Genomic DNA, 19,809 nt, shown 5'->3' with positions numbered 1-19,809 from the left:
GTCATGCCAATTCATGTTTCTGTCTTTGTTTAGATCACATGTGTCTCCATATTTTACGTTTCAAGAAGTAGCAAACTCTTCTCATCTGGGCCTCACAAATCCTACAATAAAACAAGGTGGGATGGGTTATTTTTGTTTCTGTGTGGATGGCACGTGTTTTAAGAGTTTCTCTCTATGTTTCAAAAAGTAACAGTAGTGCTCAAATCAAAGATCCAGAAACAAATCTCATATCCTCATAATGCTAAGTGCTCAAAAAACAGATCTCATAATACTAAGTGCTCAAAAACAGATCTCATAATACTAAGTGCTCAAAAACAGATCTTATAATACTAAGTTCTCAAATATCAATATCAAAGTGCTCACTCAATTTTTTATTTTCAAAATATTAAAGTTAAAAAAAATAGATCTCATAATACTAAGTTCTCAAATCAAATCAAAGTTTCAAAAACTGATCTCATATGCTCATTAATATCAAAGTGCTCACTCAAATTTTTATTTTCAAAATCAAGGGCACATTCCTAGGATTTTGTAATTTTTGGAGAGAAATGTACCAACTCTCCACCCACATCAAATTCTGGTTTTAATATTTATATATAAATATACACACAAATATTATTCGTGTGATTTCAAGGAAATCCACTTCTAAAATCATATATCAAATTTCTAAAAAATACGTTTAATATGCTCATTACAAAAGTACTCAAATCAAATTTCTATTTCTAAAATTATGTCTTACATAGCATTAAACAAAAATTGCACTTTTGTTGCTGCCCATTATTAGAATGCGCATATTACAAAGCTATGAAATCAGTTTGGTGAAATGAAACAACTTTTATAGATTGGAAATTTAACATTACACACCCACTGAACTCGATGTACTGATGACTGCACATTGCTTGTTTCCTATAAAATGAATAGTTGCCAAACAATCAAGAGTATTATCTCAAGGAAACGAGAACAAATAACCACCCGTAGTCATGATTTCAAGATCCCCTCAATGAAATCCTACTAGAAAAGCAGATTAAAAAGTGGGCTCTTTCATGATAAGATCAAGATCTTCCAAGTGACTAGGATTAACTCTTATCCTCATAAGGTACCAACTCACAAACTATATGATGTGAGTGTTCACATTCAATTACTAAGAGCCGTTCAGACATGCATGCATATGCCTTCTCTACAAATGTGACCCCTTGCTCAAAACAGAAGTACGACTATGCATAGAATTCTTACTACGGCTGCCATGACACAAACACAACATTGAGCCTTCTGACTTTGCTTCCCGTGGTCCAGAATGGAGACCTCGCTGCCTTGCGTCTCTTCCCTGACAGGGTCAATTGGAGCAAGCAAAAGAGAAACTGTAATTCTCCATACAATCCCTGCAGAACTGTCATACAAGAGGGTCAAAAAGGTAATCGTGGTTCACGATGCGTTTGATCATAGCAGGAATCTTGTAGATTTTGGCTTTATTGCCTGGTTGTTGGGTGCAGAAACGCTACAAATGTTCTCATCGTGTGCACTGCATATCAAAGGAGTGCATCAAGGATGTTCAAGCTGATTTGGGCACCTTGAGATGGCCTTCAGAGCTTCCTAGTTCGTCTCCCTTTCTGTGAGTACTATGTATCTCTATGTTAGATTCCTCAATGCCATTATCAGTAGGCATTTTCAATTTGTGGGTAATAATGTTGGTGTTTTGTGATTTTGTAAAGTTTTTTTGAAGGGTTTTTTTCTTCTGTTGAGAGAGAGAGAGAGAGAGAGAGAGAGAGAGAGAGAGAGACCAAAAAGTGTTACAAGCTGGACCAGAATTTTAAAACACGTGGATACATGAGGGCTGGGCGGGACCCTGCATGTGTGGCACCTGGACACCCTGTTTTAGTATGTGGACACCTAGAAAAGCATGGGCTGAATCAGGAAGGCCCTATCTCTTCTAGGCATGGAGTTTTTCTAGGGTTTGTAGTGTTGTTGGAGCTGGCTGACTTGTGGAAGGTACTTATATTATACCTCATGGTTGACTGCATCTGGAGCCTCATATGTGCCTGTCTACGACAACTGGTGGCTCATCTCTTCTAGTTGACTTCTTCTAGGGCTGTTTTCTCCATTGGTCGACTGCTATAGGGCTAGTTGGCTTGCATACAGGTTGTTTTGGACTGCACCAAGCTGGTCGTACAGATCCCAGGCATCATATAGGACAGCAGGAACTCACATGTGTGGAATACAGGTGCCGAAGTTGGCTAGTTGCCCTGAAAACAGGCTGGACAGCACTGTTTAAAGAACCTTGACAATGAAACCAAGTCGCCTTTCAGGTTCATTTTAAGGGAAAACATAGGGCTGGTTGTGACTAAAAAAGGGACCTAAACATGTGCCCAAAGATGCCGGGGATGGAAAGGATGGCTTGGCAAAGAGGCTAGAGGTTAACCGCAACAATTATGGGCTGTCCAAACGGTGAAAAGAGTCATCAATGCGCGATGGAAAGTGCTTTAAATGTGGCATTAAAGAACACATGTATGCCAAATGACTTGAGAATCTACAAGAAGAAGGCCCACTCATCACATGGAGTAGACAACAAGGGTGTAGGTCACCTTCTCATATGGGAGAAGCTCACCATTGAAGCTTGCTCAAGGCAAGGGATAACCATATGTCATGTATCAAAGATATCAAAAAGGTATTCAACTATCTCATAAGTGACTTATATAGTCACTTACTCCACAACTATCCAATCTCTTGTGAACATAGGCATCCATCTCTTCTGCAAAGTCATCATACCCATGGATACATGCATCAATAGAAGGTGTAGTGCCCAAAGCAAAACCATCCACCTCCATAACACATATGGACTTCATCATCTCATGCATATCGATATCTCTTGAAGATGACTCCATATCAACCCAAAGAAAAGATAAGTTACCACAAGAAACTTGGTGCGGAACGAAGAAGGAAAGGTACCAATATCTCTCCATATAGCTAGATAGAGAGTCCTCATGTGAGAATACCATGCATCGATTTCTAAAGCACTTTTGCTCTTGGGTGGTCACAAAGTATTGCACAACATCATATGCCAAATTCTGCCAATCCCAATTATAGCTGTGCATTTCCTTCAACCGCCAAGATCTAGCTCTTCCTTTGAAATGAGAAACCATCAAATGCAAACAATATTTATGTAAATGGCTCTTCTCTCTTGAACCATAAACTGCTCACTTGAGTAGATACCATATACTCAAGAAAAGCTTGCACTTTCATTGATTCCAACGACCTTGTATGTAAAAGTCCATACATCATGGAAAATCTAAATCTTGCTTTTGCATCATAATGTTCCATAATCCTTATGTCTCTAAAAGCATATTGTCCTTTGTCTTGACTCTCAATTGATAAAGGCCTTTGATAGGCATTTCTATCCATTGCTTTTGAAAATGAAGAGTCTCCGGTTGACCTTGCTTGAGAGAAACCTTGTCCTTGTACACCATATATGCTTGAAGAAGGTTGCTCATTGCTTCTTGCTTGCATGTCATCAAAATCCTCTTCATCGCTATTCTCATCATTTGAGTTTGTAAGATCACTCTCAATTGGGTTCCAATCACCATTGCTAAGAGTAACCTCATAGAAAGAATTGTAGCCACCTTGATTGAGTCAAGATTCAACTTCACTTTCATGGATTCAATCATCATTGCTATGAGGGATCTCATAGGAAGAATCTTAGCCAACTTGATTCTTGTAAGCATAAGTATCTTCCATATCTTCCAAATGCCCTTGAAGATCATACTCATAGTCTTCATCACATTGATCTTTATCCATACATGTTGAATTTTCATGATTGTCTCTAGCTCCATTGGAAGTATCTTCTTCAAGGCAATCTTCCTCATCCGTGGTATAACTTCCATTGCAAATAATATCATCGGTATTATTTTAATCTTCATCCCCATAATAGCTTTCATCATCCTCGCTATCATAATCATCCATGACTCTCAAATAGTGTACCGAACCCAAAATTGGTCAACTATGTCTCCGGTACAAGATTTGATCCAACTTGTGTTTTTAAGAAGCAATCAAGCCATACAAGCATACGGAATGCAAGTGATGCACTTGGATGCCATTTGAAGAGTAATGAAACTATTGATGCTTCTTCAAGTCACCAAGTTGGATTAAGGCTCATGAAGATGTGAGATGTCACCATTTGGTCCATCTCCATTTCTGGAGCCACTTCTATGGGACTGTCACTCTATAGAGCGGCCAGATTTGTATCATGTTCACATGTGGCCAAGCCAGTGTCCCATGTGAAAGGGTCAGTCATCTTGTGTCACATGGATAGGAACCAGTTTTGTGCCACCCGTGTGTGACCAGTATTGTGCCATATGGACGGGAGCCTGTTTGCTGCCATCTGTGTATGACCAGGATTGCGTCTTACCCATGGAACTGTCACTCCATGGTAGGACTGATATTTGTGCCGAGCTTTGTCCATGGGATTGTCTTTCCATAGAAAGACCAAGGATTGCGTCTTACCCATGGAACTGTCACTCCATGGTAGGACTGATATTTGTGCCGAGCTTTGTCCATGGGATTGTCACTCCATAGAAAGGCCCGTGCCAAGATTTGTGTTTTGCCGATGGGACTATCACTCCATAGGAAGACCAAGACTTCACATTTCTGTCATGCTAGTTTTGTGCCCAACGAGAAATTCTGGTACAAGTTTCATGAAAGGGAGATTTCATCCATTACATGTGCACATGCATTCATGTTTACATGCATAAACTTGTTTTCGCATGACTTGTTTTCGTGTGTTTACCTACTATGACGTGCCAGTACATTGGACGGGGACACCCCCAGTGTACTGTAGGTGTGCTGTTTGCTGGCGAGTTGGTGTGGCATGTGAATAGGTGGTAAGTATTGCCTTTTTGGCCTTCCTCAAATGTAAAATCTATAAAGTAGTGTAAACCTTAATATTTGTAAGGTTGGATGCTCACAGATATTTAAAATAATGGATGGACACCTTTCAATGTGGGTGCCCAAGGATAAACTCTTAATTAAAGCCTAATAATATTTAAGATGAAGGATTGCATGGGAAGAATTCTCTCTAGCACGTGGATGGTGGGAAGGGAGTGGTGGATGGAAAGAGAGGTGCTGATTGGGTTGGTGGAGGGGAAAAGGTTTTTGGCCTGCTTGTTGCTACCCTGTACTCGCCAGCCCGGCTACTTGCTGCTGCCCTTGTACCCGCCATCGGCTGCTGCACATGTACCGGCCATCAACACTCGCCTCCATCCCTGTACCCGCCTGGCTGTTGCCTCTGTACCCGCCTGGCTACAATTGTACCCGCCTACAGCTGCAACTGTACCCGCCTGGCTGCTGCTCTTGTACCTGCCATCAAACGGGCTGCTGCTGCTGCCCCTATACCCACCGGCTATTGCCCTTGCACCCGCCTATGGTGGTTGCTCCAATACCCGCCTGTAGTGGCTGCTCTAGTACCCGTCGGCTGCTGTCTGTTGGGGTACCCGCCATCCAACCTATTGGCTGCTGCTGCCCTTGTGCTCGCCATCAGTACCCACTGACTACGGCTGTCTGCACCGCATTAAAGGAGGGACAGTCTCCTCACGTTAAATCCCAATTTGAATCTATATCAGGTACTTGTTTCTGTATTTCAAATTCAGATAATATTAAATTTAAATGTTGTTTTTCTAAGTTTTGTGTAGGTAATCATCACCATCCGTTTCCTTCACCATGGAAGGCCACCGGGATGGTGATCTTTTCCCATAAGTACCCTAACCGCGCCCTCACATTTAGAGGAGCCAGTGAAGGTCAATGGGGTTTAAGGGAAACTGGGAGCAAAGCTTACTTGGGAGCACCAACTTCCAAGTATCACTCCCTCTGCGGTGCTTCACCTTGCCAGGCGTTAGTACAAGCGTGCCTGTTGGTGCACAGTCCCGGAAGACCAGTGAGGGGCGGGTGTTCACCCAGCGAAGGTGGGAGACTGCTTGTGATTTGGTCTACTCTGACAACCAATTCTTCATCAACAGAAATCTTATTGTTTTCAGTTGTATTCACTCCATGTTATGGAGAAATCTGGCCTTGGGGCCCTTGAACACTAGTACATATAAATACTCCAAGAAATACAAACTGTATTTGGGGGGGGGGGGGGGGGGGCTTCCAGCCCCAATGATGGTGTCAAGTGTTCTTTGTCATTACCAGTTTTAATGTTGCAAGTATTGTTCCATTGTCTGTATTGGTTAAGTAAACTAATAATGTGTATTTTATCTTCCAATTTGTAGGCCTCCCGTAGGGAGCGGTTACATGAGATGCATGTGATCTATGGGATTTACTATTTGTTGGCTCTTTGATGTCATTCTTGGGTACCAAATGCCATTGGGATTACATTTCATGATATTCAAAGCTTCTAACATGTTTGGGATGTCAATGGATACGCATACTTGATGCTTATGCCATGATTGTTATTCATTGGATTGCCTATACTCACATGGATGCCATGGTAATGGCATATGGTTGATGTTGGGGAGACTATTGGAGAGCTACGTTACATGGATCATGTCATGGATCAAAAGGGAAATCATATGAGATATGCCGTGATTTTGTATAGCATGAGTTCATGCATTCAATTGTAAGTGATCTACACTCTCATCCATTTCTAAGCTTCCATTTGATTCTTGCATAAGTAGAAATCTAGATATGTGGTGAGGGTAACTTAGCAATAAGGAGAAGAGGCCAAGGAGAGTGTCTTGAACTCACCGTGCCATGAGTGCCTTGGTATAGTGGTATGGTGAGGGATTAGGTACATGGCAGTGAAGACTTAGTCCAAACCTTTGCCCTTGGATTCTAAACTTGCCTGTTGCGTGCTTCAAATGGTAGCTCAGAATGAGCCTGTTGTGTGCTGGTTGCTGCACCTGTTGCGTGCTTCAAATGGCAGCTCAGAATTTGCCGTGAGCAGCACTATGGAGGAAACAAACACTGATCTGCTTGTTGTGTGCCGGCTGTTGTGCCTGTTGCGTGCTTCAAATGCCAGCTTGGAATCTACCGAGTGAGCAGCAATTTCCTTTGCAGCCCTCCAAGATGAGCGGCAAGAGAATGCTTAAACACCTTAGACATGGGTGGCAAGAGGAGGCTGGGTAGGGACAGAGCTAAGGCATCGGAAGAAAGACCTGCATCAAACCCTAGATGCGCAGGCAGCCATAGCTCCACTATGCAGTTTTTTTTTCTCACAAAAAAAAAAGATCCCCGCCTCAGATTTAGTCCCATCTCGTTCAATTGAAGCTTCCATCATCACCACTTTTCCCAAATTCATCCAACCTAACACAAATTTGATACTATCTTCTCACTCCAAATCAAGAATCATCAAAACTATGCAATTTTGCCAAGAAATCAAGAAATCCAAGGAAATTTCAAGAAAATCAAGAAAGGTCAAAACAATCAAGAAATCCAAGAATTTCTCAATACTTCTATTGATCACAACATTCATACATGAACCATTTCCATGTTAGGATCAAGATTTCCAAGAAAATTTTGGAAGAAATTCAAGAACATCAAGAAGATCAAGAAAATCAAGAGAATTTAAGAAAAATGGATCAAAACAAGAGCTCTGATACCACTGCAAGAAGAAGGCCCACACATCACATGGAGTAAACAACAAGGGTGTAGGTCACCACTCATATGGGAGAAGCTCACTATGGAAGCTTGCTCAAGGCAAGGGATAGCTATATGGTCATGTATCAAAGATATCAAAAAGGTATACAAACTGTCTCATAAGTGACTTACATAGTCACTTACTCCTAGGAACTTATATAGTCACTTACTCCTAGGAACTTTCACACATGGGCTGCCCATAAACCCAAGTCTATGCCCCATATCATGTGCTTAGGCTCTCATCCTACATGTGTACATAATTTCCTACATTAGAAAACCAAGGAATGTTGATGCAAATGTGGATAAGCCAAATATAAATGTGGCACCTGATGCAACTTGAAGACCAAGTTAGAGAGCTTGGGGATCGAGCCGGTGGATATGAAATGGAGTCTTCAATTAGACCAGAACGGAATCGGAGCAAAGGTGTATGGATTACCCTAGTGCTCCAAGCTTAGCACGAGAGGATGTCATGTGCATCCGTTAATCCTGATGCTCATGGATATACTTATTCTCATCACAACAGATATATGGGCAAGATAAGAGGCAGAATATGGCCCAATTTGAGCAGTTTTGGTAGCCCAAACAATGCCCAAAAGTGCCGGGGACATAGCCCAATGGTTGGGACACAAGTTGGACACATTATGAACACGAAATATGACTTTTTGGACAAAGTTTTGTGGGCTAAAAAGGCAAAACTGACTCAATTACGAAGTTCTATCTTTTTCCTTTAAATAGGATCATGAGTATATAACATGCACGACGTTCCTAAAAGGAGAACTTGGGCATGTTCCTGAATTCATCTAGGTATATATATATATATTCATTAGAATCATCATTCAAAGATCAAGATGATTCATTTGTCAAAGTCTGCAAGGCAACAAGGACACAACGGTGGATCAGCAGGAGCTTCTCTTGTTCAATTAGAAGTAGAGGGCTGAAGGGATCTTTGGTATGCATCATGAAGCTGTGAATCAACAAGATCATTGTATATATAGCATGTTTTGGCAATATATAGTAGATTAGGTCTATTTCTCCTTCTCTTTTGTGTCTGCTAAACATAGAATTAGCATTAATCTTCTTTGCTTAGCGTTAATCAAGAAAACGCTTCCGCACGCATGTCACACTTACATTGGTGAAGATCTGTGCATGTGTTCCACTTGTCCCCTGGCCCTTCATGCCTTGTCAGTGAACTCTTTTTGGTCTTCTTTTCTTGAGTATTGAGTGTGGCTCCTCACTCCACCCCTTGGATGATCATCATCCCTTGGAACCGTTTTCCTAAAAGCCTTTCCTGGTATGTCCCAAGTGGCATCTGACTCACAAGGCTGCCATTCCCCTTGGGTTTTGTGAAACACCACCAACCAACCTCTTGGGAACTTCTTCCATGTTTTGTGTTACTCTCCTTGGACTATGCACCTTCATCTGGGACACCATCTGTGTTACTCTCCTTGGACTGTGCACCTTCATCTGGGACACCATCAGTGCTTAGCATTGCTGAGCATGATGCTCCAATGCCATGTGCGGAAGCTCTATGTCTTCTTTCAACGCTAAATACTTTTCGTAGGAACAAATAGATGCAAAATGCAAAGAAGAGAGAGAGAGAGAGTTGTATTTTTGGTATATTCATAAAGTACAAAAGGTACATACCTTGGCAGTGGAACACCACCAACCAACTTCCTGGGAACTTCTTCCATGTCTTGTGTTACTCTCCTTGGACTATGCACTTTTCATCTGGGACTGAATGGTGTTTAGCCTTGTTGAGCCTAATGCTCTGACACCAATGTCACATGCAGAAGCTCTAGGAGTCTTCTTTTAGCCCTAAACACCATCCTGGAACAACTTGATGCAAAATGCAAGCAAGAGATATGGAGAGAAGAGAGAGATGGCTGAGTTTCAGTATATTCATTTAGTACAAAAAGGTGTACATCTTGGCAAGCCTTTGGCTGCCCCTCAAAAAGGTTCAAAACACCTAATCTATGCCTGACTCAGCCCACTAGGGACTGAATACCCAACAATGAGCCATGCGATTGCTATATATAGCACTTTGAAGCATTTGTGGACTGGCCGACCTGCTGTCGGCCAGATCCCTAGACAAAGAATATTTCCCATGCTGCCGACGCCTCGTAATAAGATTCTCATATGCTGGCTGACAGGAACTGGTCCCACCACAAAGTCTTCCATGCCTACGCTAGCTGCACAAGCTCTTGAATCTGGTTCTAAAACTGTTCTTTATCTGTTGCCCTTCAAGGATCAGCCGTGTGAATGAGCATGCACATGACAAACCCTAACCCTAAAATCAGAAAATCCTAACCCTAAAAATCAGCAGCCCTAACCCTAAAATCAGGTTTAAGAGGGTTTGTATGGAAGAAAGAGAGAATGCCCCTGTTAATTTTACCCCTCTTTTGTTAGGATAGGAAAGCACTTGAAAACTCGGCCATAGACACCTAAAAATAAACTGCCACCTAAGCTGCTCGTTCAAGAACCTAGGAGGTCATACTTATGGTGGGAAGTAACAAGGCATAAGCAATTATTATATGGCACACGTCGGAATAGGCCGTTAAAGAGCACCACTTGCCACCTTAGGATTCGGCTATAAAGCCTTCTTGTATGCCAGTGACTGAGGATGGATGGTGAAGTAGAAATGTTAACCGAATGGATGGTTAACATGTATTATGAACTAGAGGCTAACTTAATACAATGCTGTTTCTTTTCATGTATGTTTTGCAATAAGTGTCCTTCATTGTGTGTTTCATTTAGTTCTTTGGCACTTTGTCTATAGTTCTAATTACAACCTGCCTCTGTGTGTCCCACCTCTACGTGTTGATGGCCATCGGCCGGCAACACTTTTGGCACGGTGGGACCAAGCCACAAGTAGTACTGATTAGGGAGCTTTATGATCCTAGTGAAACATCCAAGGTGCTGACGGCAGCAGATCTCCACCTTGACAATGGTGTCAAACCATGGAAACAAAACACATAACAATAGCCCCTGAGCTCTTCCATGAAGCTGTAACTATGTTGACTGCACTTCAGCTTGATCATGCCATCACCCTGCTTCACAACATAATGCTGGAACAATACTATGAGGTCACCCCAGAGGAGCATAGTGACCTGACTCTCTCTGCTCCGGTGCTGCTTCCAAATTGGGTCCCAAAAATGGCATCTTGTACATCACAATAGGCCATTCCAAAGTGTCAAAGAGCCAACAATTTCTGCATTCCATTTGCACAGCCCGGAGGAGGTGATGCTGTGAGGCATGACACTCATCATCTACCATCTGTTCTGGGGCTGTGAACCCATTGGCGATTTGGTGGTGGGACAAGCGGTGTTATGGAAACTGATTTGGCAAGACTCGTGAATGCTATAAGTAAGCTGTGAAATGATGGCGGTGAGAGATGAAGAACGGTCTAAGCTGGTTGTGCGATTGTAGAGATCATGGGCATAAACTGAGTTGAGGTTGTGGTGAAAGTGGATATGGATGTAAGTAGAGGTGGGAGGGCTTGTGGGGGGGTGGTGGAGACGGTGAAAGTAAGATATGTGTGATCTGCCCCGATGGGTGGGGGTGAGATGCTGAACTTACAGATGTGTTGCATAAGGGCAGGAGATCCCATCAGATAATCAACTGTGCTTGAGCCGCCACCATGTGGGAAGCAGGTCAGGGTGTCCAATGATGGCCAACAGGACATACTGTTAAATATCAGCAGGTCATGCATGGCCCTCCAACTCCAGGAAGCTCCTGCTATAGCTAGTGATATGCTGTGTGTCTGCTGAGGCCCATTTATTGGAATATGTTGGAATTTATGATCAATGTCATGGTCTAAGGTTAAAGCACTCAATAAAATGTAAAAGGACCATGTAATGTGAAGAGAATCCAGGTGAATGTAAGGGTCAAACCCCACTTGAAGTAGGCGAGTTTCAGAAGATTCCATAGAGGCTATATTCTAGGGAGCCATGTGGGGGGAGATGGCCTTGGATGCTCTTGATGAGATGTAAGCAATGATGTCATTCAAGCATGTACACTTTGGCTATAAAATGGTGGCCCTCCTAATGAGAAAAACACGAATTTTATATGCTATGTGATGCTCCTTATTGTGCTGTCATTATGCTCTCTTAATCTTGGATTAAGTACTAGTTAATTACACTTTTGTTCATGTGACCACCATGGCTTATCTTGAACCACCATAGCTCTTTCATCACTCCATGATCTCATTAAGCTTTTATTATCACTCATTATGCTTTTCCCAACATGGTATCAGAGCCATGATTATCCCTAGGCATAGTAATTAACCACATTGATTAGTTTTTCATTTTTTCAAGCTTTCCATTAAAGCTTCACTACACCCCTTGCTGGTCTTTTGCTTCATGTGAGCTCTATACTCCACCAAATCTCAAGCTTTTTGATTCAAAAGAGAGCTAACAGCCGGCGCATTCTACACCTAGCTCCATTTGAGCTCCCACGAAGTACACGCGGCGAATTTTGCTCTGCAGCAGCCCGCCTCTGCGCTGCGAAATTCATCAAATTGGAGCTGTACAAAGAATGGTTTGCAAATTCCTCTTATGAGCATAACATTGATGCTATGAAGCTCCTCCTTGTTGATTTTCATGAGCAATGGTCCACTGTAGCTGCTGTTTGAACTAATTTCTCAGTGACAGTACATGCTGTGTTGCAGAGCAGATTTACAGAGATTGAAGCAACATCTTGGCATGTTTGAGTGCTGAGCTTAGAGCCAATACCTTGGTTCTCACTTGGTTTAAAGCATTTTATGTTTCTCATTTGGGAAGAGCCTCATTCAATTGCTCAAAGCTCACTCTATTTTTGGGGGCAGTTTTTTCCTCTTTAATTAATCATCTCCACTAATCATCATATAATTATCTATTGAGATGACATTCTAATATGCATATTGAGTTGAATATCTCTTTGTAGTCATGCATTCGGATGCTGAATCATCTAATGAAGATTATATCAAAAAATCATTGAAACCCAAAAGCAAAACTAGAAAACCTAGGATCAAGTCTAGGCCCCGTTATTATCACTATGCAAAGGCTTATGGATTTGGGGAATTCTTGAGTAATTTCATGCATCTATATGGTGAAGGGGGATTCTAGCTTTTAATCTATTGCATTGTTCAGTTCCAATCATGGAGTCAACTTACATATCATCCTCTTTCATCAAGAAATTCAACGGTCATGACTTCCACACTTGGCAAGTCAAAATGAGATTTTTACTAATGAAAGAAGGAGTTTGGGGCATAGTCAATGGCACTATACCTAAACCTGCCACACGAGAAGGAGAAATCTCTTGGCAAACCAAGGATGAGAAAGCATTAGCTCTCATTGCTCTTGGAGTTGAAGATAGTTATATACATTACATTGGTAATGGAACATCTTCACAAATTACGTGGAATTCACTGGATAAATCTTTTGGTGCTCAAGGCCTCCACAGCAAAATCAGTCTCAAAGTAGACTTTTACAGTCTAGAGTACAAGATTGATGAGACACTTGCATCTCACATCAACACCATGAAGAGCTTGATGGCCCAGCTCGAAGCCATCAATGAACCAGTCAAGGAGAGTGATGCCATAGCCATCCTCCTAAAGTCAATGCCATCCGAGTATGATACACTCATGCCGACCTTAAAGTACATGCAGGATCCCACTTTAGAGGGAATAGAGAGTGTTCTCTTGGAAGAAGAGAAGAAGCTGAAAGGCAGAGCCATTGATCTTGTCTCAAACCAGGCATACCTTGTTCAAAAGCAAACCGGCAAATCACTCCAATGTACACATTGTGGAAGGACAGGACACCTTGCCAAGAATTGCTACCACAAAGACAAGCCAAAGCGAATATGCACCAAATGTGGAAAGCCAGGTCACCTCGCCGACAAATGTTACACCAACCAGGCAAATATGGTAAGCACTTAGAATGATTCCGCAGAAGCAATCCAAGCATGCAACAATGTTACTACCTCTTTTGATGAAGCGGTAGATGCAGAATGGGCTTTCTAAAGCCAACAATGTTTATGCCCTCTCTTACCCAAATGTTTATGTATGGACACCTCTAACCACCGATGATGTAGGTTATGTGTTTTTATGATGCTCACAATATCTCTCAGTAGGCCATGTAGCCCTCAAGGGGGGATTGATGGGGAGTTGGGTCTCCATGACCAACAAAAGATGACAGATGATGATGATGCCCATGGATATGATGATGATGATGCTATGATGATGATGGGGTATGGGAGAGGAATGTTTTCATGTAGGAATGTTTTTCATGTCATGTCATTTTCTTTTCGCAATGTAGAAGCTATGCTCCCTATGAGCGATGCTAATTTCTTTTATGTACTGTAGAGCTATACTCCTTATGAGTTAAGCTTTTTCTTTCATGTAATGTTTGGATCAAGGGAGGGCAATATACCATGCCATGATCAAGGGAGGGTATTGGAATATGTTGGAATTTATGATCAATGTCATGGTCTAAGGTTAAAGCACTCAATAAAATGTAAAAGGACCATGTAATGTGAAGAGAATCCAGGTGAATGTAAGGGTCAAACCCCACTTGAAGTAGGCGAGTTTCAGAAGATTCCATGGAGGCTATATTCTAGGGAGCCATGTGGGGGGAGATGGCCTTGGATGCTCTTGATGAGATGTAAGCAATGATGTCATTCAAGCATGTACACTTTGGCTATAAAATGGTGGCCCTCCTAATGAGAAAAACACGAATTTTATATGCTATGTGATGCTCCTTATTGTGCTGTCATTATGCTCTCTTAATCTTGGATTAAGTACTAGTTAATTACACTTTTGTTCATGTGACCACCATGGCTTATCTTGAACCACCATAGCTCTTTCATCACTCCATGATCTCATTAAGCTTTTATTATCACTCATTATGCTTTTCCCAACACCATTGTATCCCTGACTCCGTCGCATTAATGTTTGAAAGAATCACTGGGTCTGCATAGAAGTCTCACATATGCACTTGCGTCCATATGTGTGTGTGTGTGTGTGTGTGTGTGTGTGTGTGTGTGTGTGAGAGAGAGAGAGAGAGAGAGAGAGAGTTTATAAATCTCCGATTTCACAGGGTGGCTGACAGCTATCAAAATGTATCATCTACTAGAATTTTGAGTGATCTGTATGAAGATGGAGATCTTGTTGTTGCTGGCCTGTTGCATCAGGGAGAAGCGCCAGTGTGTCGGGATACTATTTACCATCTTTTGCAAATATGCATGAAGAAGAGGAACCTTGCAAAGTGCCGACAAGTGCATAGCCTTATGATAAGCAGTGGATTAGACTCAGTCACTGTTTTCAGTGACCATCTAATTCGCCTGTTTGCTTCATGTAGAAAACTAGAAGACGCAAACTTAGTATTCACCAAGGTTTCGGAACCAAGTGTTTACACATGGCATGCAATCATCTCTGCACATGTCAACTTTGGAGAAGGTGAGCAGGCTCTTTATTTATACAATAAAATGCAAGAGGAGGGCATAGAACCTGACAAAGTTATAATCTCATGCATTTTGAAGGCTTGTGGCAGGGTTGGAGCTTTGATGCAGGGCAGACTGATACACGAACAGGTTGTACAAAGTGAATATCAAGCAGACGTGGTGGTAGGAACAACCCTCATTAATATGTATGCCAAATGCGGGAGATTGGAGGAGGCACACAATGTGTTTGATGACTTGCCAAATAGAGATACAATTATGTGGGGAACTATGATTGCAGGGTATGCCGAGCATGGCAATGGCAGTGCTGCTTTTGCTCTTTTTATAAGAATGCAACAGGAGGGCATAAAGCCGGACAGACTTCTCCTTTCTAGCATTTTGCCATCATTTGGCAATGTGAAAGCCATAATGCAGGGCCACCTGATACACGACCACATCATCAGCCTGGGATTCGGGTCAGATATAGCTATTGCCAACACTTTTATTGATATGTATGCCAAGTCTGGGGACATGGAAAAAGCCCACAAAGTTTTTAATGATTTGCAGAGTCGAGATTTGGTGTCTTGGAATGCAATAATAAGAGGCTATGCTCACCATGGGCATGTTCTCTCTGCCATTGAGCTTTTGGAGAGTATGCAACACGAGGGCTTAAACCCAGATAAAAACACATTTTTGTGCATTTTGAAAGCATGCAGTGGTGTAGATTTTCTTGGGCCAGGCAGGTACACACATGACCGCATCATTACAATGGGACTCCAATCAGATATAATGGTTGGGAGTGCCCTTATTGTAATGTATGCAAAAAGTGGGATCATGGAGGATGCTCATAAAATATTTAGTGGACTGCTTAATAAAGACACGGTGTCATGGAATGCCTTGATTGCAGGGTATGCACATCAAGGCCATGGCTTGATTGCCCTTGATCTTGTCAATAAAATGAAAGAGGAGGGCATAACACCAGACAAAGTGACATATTTGAGCATCTTAAAAGCATGTGGCATCATAGGAGCAATCAAAGAGGGCAAGCTGGTTCATGAGCAGATTCAAAGAAATCGACTTGAGTCAGACATGGCTATTGGCAATGCTCTCATAGACATGTATGCAAAATGTGGGAGCCTTGAGGAGGCTCAAAAATTGTTCAATGAGATGCCTCATAAAAGTAAGGTGTCATGGGGTGCAATGATTGCTGGATATGTTCAGCATGGAAACAACCGATCTGCACTTGATTTGTTTAAGAGAATGCAGCAGGATGGCACAAAGCTAGATATTGTGGTATGTTCTTGCATTTTGAGAGCATGTAGCAACATGGGAGCCATAGATCAGGGGGAGCTGATACATGAAGAGATGATACAAAATGGAATGAAAGTAGACGTGTTTGTTGGAACTGCCCTGGTTGATTTATACGGCAATGCTGGACGGTTGGAAAAGGCACGCAAAGTGTTTGAGGAGCTGCAGACTCGAAATTCAGTGCTATGGCAAGCAATGATTGCCAGCTATGCTCAGTATGGGCACTGGCATCATGCCCTTGAACTTTTTAAACAGATGCGGGATGAGGGCATAGAGCCAGATGCTATTGTGTACTCATGTGTTTTGAAAGCCTGTGGCAGCATAAGGGATTTAGAGCAGGGGAAAATCTTGCACATAGAAGTCACAAGTAGTGGTCTTTTGTTAGATCAAGTCATTGGGAATGCCCTTGTGGACATGTATGCGAAGTGTGGAAGACTGGAAGAGGCTCATGGAGTCTTTGAGAATCTGCCAACTCGAAATGTAGTGTCATGGTCTGCGCTAATGATGGGATACGTGCAACATGAGAATTGCCAAGCTGCTTTTCAACTTTTTGGTGAAATGCAAGATGAGGGCATACAGCCAGATGAAGTCACATTTTCCTGTATGTTGAAAGCATGCAGCATTTCAAAAGACTTGGAGGAGGGCAAGGTGATACATGATCAGATTGTCACTCATGGATTTGAAGCAGATGTTGTGGTTGGTACTGCCCTCATTGACATGTACGCAAAGTGTGGGAAGGTGGAGGTGGCCCGCAAAATCTTGGACTGTTCTTCTGATCGAGATGTTGGCCTTTGGAATGCAATGATTGTCGGGTACTCTGAGCATGAGCTTGATTTATCTGCACTTCAACTTTTTCAAAACTTGCAAGGGGAAGGTATTGCATGTGATCGTGTCACCATTTCTAGCATCTTGAAAGTATGTGGTCGACTTGGAGCACTAGAACAGGGTAAGTGTATACATGGTCAAATCATTAGCATTGGGTTGCAATCAGACACTCTAGTCGGGACAAGCCTTGTGGACATGTATGCCAAATGTGGGAGCCTGCATGAGGCTTGTAAAATCTTTGGCGACTTGTTGAATAAAGATCTTGTGTCATGGAGTGCAATTATTTCAGGCTGTGCTCAGCACGGCAACTGTCACCTGGCTTTGCAGTGTCTTTATGACATGCAAAAACAGGGCTTTATGCCAAATGGGGCCATTTTTACTTCTATTCTTGCAGCCTGTGCGCGTGCTGGTTTTCTAGAGGAAGGCCAGCGGTTATTCAAACTTATGATAGAAAACTATGGCATCCTCAGATGTATTGAGCACTTCAACTGCATGATTGACCTTCTTGGGCGTGTAGGATACTTGATGGAGGCAGAAGAGCTGCTCGAAATCATGCCAATGCCACCCGATATTGCTGGGTGGATGTCTTTGCTTGCCGCCTGCAGATCACATAGCAGATTGGAGCTAGGAAGGTATTGCTTTACTCATGTTGTCCGCTTCGATCCCGGCCTTGCCACAGGTTTCGTGCTCATGTCGAACATCTATGCCGATGCTCACATGTGGGAAAGTGTCCATAGATTAGAAAATTTGAGGAAAACAATGGGTGCCCAGAAAAAGCCTGGAAAGGCTTGGATTGAAGTAAACAAAACTGTACATGAGTTCATTGTAGGTGATAAATTTCATCAACAGAGCAACGACATACACGCTAAGCTCAAAGAGTTAAGAGTGCAGCTGAAGAGAGAGGGTTATATGCCGCAGTTGGACCTGGTGTTGAAGCTGATCCCAGATGTAGATAAGGAGGATGCCTTGTGTGGGCATTGTGAAAAGTTGGCCTTAGCTTTTGGGCTTATCAGTACACCCGAAGGCACAACCTTAAGGATTAGTAAGAATATCAGAACTTGTCGAGACTGCCACAATGCTTGTAAGATCATATCAAAAACAGAACGCCGACAGATAATTATAAGTGATATATATCGCATTCACCATTTTGAAGATGGACTTTGTTCATGTGGGGATTTGTGTTGATTTATGGATTAGGAGTCCTTTATGAGGATTTTTTACATCATCTTCATTTGCGTGTTTCATTTTACCACACAGAGATGGGATCTCAATGATCTTGGGGTATGCCAGTAAGCAAGAAGTCAGGCTGGCTGTGGGATTGTACTCACAGATTCAACAGGAAAGTCTCTAACCTAGTCAGCCAACCTGACTTGGTGCTGTAGTGGCCTTCGAACTCTTTGAGAACGGACACAAGTTCATGTGAAATAGTATACTTGAAGACGGGTAGAACATTCATTCACAAGTAGTAAAGTGAGGTCTTGACTAGGATGAATGAGTTGGGGGAACTTTTTCTGTGGACATGCATGCCAAATGTGGAGCTTGGAGGATACACAATGACCAGTTGTCCCATCATGATGTGTGCTTCTGGACTACCTTGATATTGGGATACGTCTAAGAGAGGGGTGTTTGGCTTTGGGAATGTACTCTCTAATGAGACAAGGGTTCATGCCAGATTATCAAAACTTTCAGTGCAGTATACCTTGGCAGTGCCAGAAAGGTGGAGTCATCCATCTACAAGTATTGGAAGGTAGTTTTGAATTTGGTGCATTTGAGAGACTCACTGGTGAATATGCATGCAAATTGTCGGAGCATGCAGGATACAAGTCTTCGAGTACTTGCCATATCTTGATATTGTCTTCTGGACCACCTTGATATTGGTGTTTGACAATATGCATGCAAATTGTGAAAGCATGCAGGATACAAGTCTTTTAGTACTGGCAATATCGTGATATTGTCTTCTGGACCACCTTGATATTGGTGTTTGCCAAAGGAGGAAGAAGATGCTCTGGCCTTAGATTTTCTGTCTCTGATGCTTCAAAAAGCTGTCATATCAGATCACAGATGATCGTGCCTTTGTCAGTGTGTTGGAAGCTGGCAACAGTAGTTCAGCTTTATACATGCATGGTTGATCTCTTTAGTTATTCAGGTCAGGTTGACAAGGCAGTGGGGATAGTGCATGGCATGGGCAGATGTGATGGATGCTTGTCAATTATGGAAAATTGTGAACGCCGGTAAACATTCCTTTGAAAACTGCGGTGAGTTGGCATGAAAAATATCTTTCAGCACACGTGCATGTGCTGATATGTGGGAGGACTGTGTATACTACTAAATGAAACAAGAGGTGTCATTTGTTATCAGTTTCACAATTAAAGTTTTAAGGCTTGTTGACATATAGTGTGAGGTGTAAAACTTTTTAAGCCTAACTTAGGCCTTTAAGGAGAGCTAGTCATATAATATTGTATTGCATGTTAACATCACAGCATGTAAAAGTTTGATTTAGCAGTACATCTCTAAAGGAAAGTAAAACATAATTACAATTTTGAACTAGTTGAATGGATTAAGTCAATCTAATTGTGAGGCAATGCTGAGCATCCATTTTTTTGCAATTCTTAGTACTTCATGGGATTAGCGGAATGCAACCAAATA

At 42.2% G+C, this 19,809-nt stretch overlaps 1 protein-coding gene across 3 annotated transcripts; it reads left to right on the top strand.

Moving 5' to 3' along the window:
- Positions 1-1,074: 1,074 nt before the first annotated feature.
- LOC147620176 (pentatricopeptide repeat-containing protein At3g26782, mitochondrial-like) lies at positions 1,075-19,534 on the top strand. 3 transcript variants are annotated; one of them, XM_086772373.1, is made up of 4 exons: positions 1,134-1,408; positions 1,488-1,606; positions 14,691-15,049; positions 15,144-19,534. In XM_086772373.1, the coding sequence occupies exons 3-4, from the start codon at positions 15,009-15,011 to the stop codon at positions 18,346-18,348; spliced, it is 3,246 nt and encodes a 1,081-aa protein (XP_086628499.1). In that variant the 5' UTR covers positions 1,134-1,408; positions 1,488-1,606; positions 14,691-15,008; the 3' UTR covers positions 18,349-19,534. The 3 variants fall into 3 exon arrangements, with proteins under 3 accessions (XP_086628497.1, XP_086628499.1, XP_086628498.1); XM_086772372.1 differs by having other exon boundaries at positions 1,238-1,408; positions 15,133-19,534; XM_086772371.1 differs by having other exon boundaries at positions 1,075-1,408; positions 14,691-19,534.
- The last annotated feature ends 275 nt before the right edge of the window (positions 19,535-19,809 follow it).

This window comes from Cibotium barometz, chromosome 32, assembly GCF_041138505.1.
Source record: "Cibotium barometz isolate CiBa-2024 chromosome 32, ASM4113850v1, whole genome shotgun sequence".
In the NCBI taxonomy this organism is placed as follows: domain Eukaryota; kingdom Viridiplantae; phylum Streptophyta; class Polypodiopsida; order Cyatheales; family Cibotiaceae; genus Cibotium; species Cibotium barometz.
This window is presented reverse-complemented; position numbering and strand designations above follow the sequence as displayed.

Excerpts from the sequence above, each read along its gene's own strand:
- LOC147620176 (XM_086772371.1), top strand. The coding sequence starts at position 1,292 with ATGGAGACCTCGCTGCCTTGCGTCTCTTCCCTGACAGGGTCAATTGGA. Across the intron at positions 1,409-1,487 it reads CATACAAGAGGGTCAAAAAG|AAACGCTACAAATGTTCTCA; the intron begins GTAATCGTGGTT and ends TGTTGGGTGCAG. Across the intron at positions 1,607-14,690 it reads CCTAGTTCGTCTCCCTTTCT|GGTGGCTGACAGCTATCAAA; the intron begins GTGAGTACTATG and ends CCGATTTCACAG.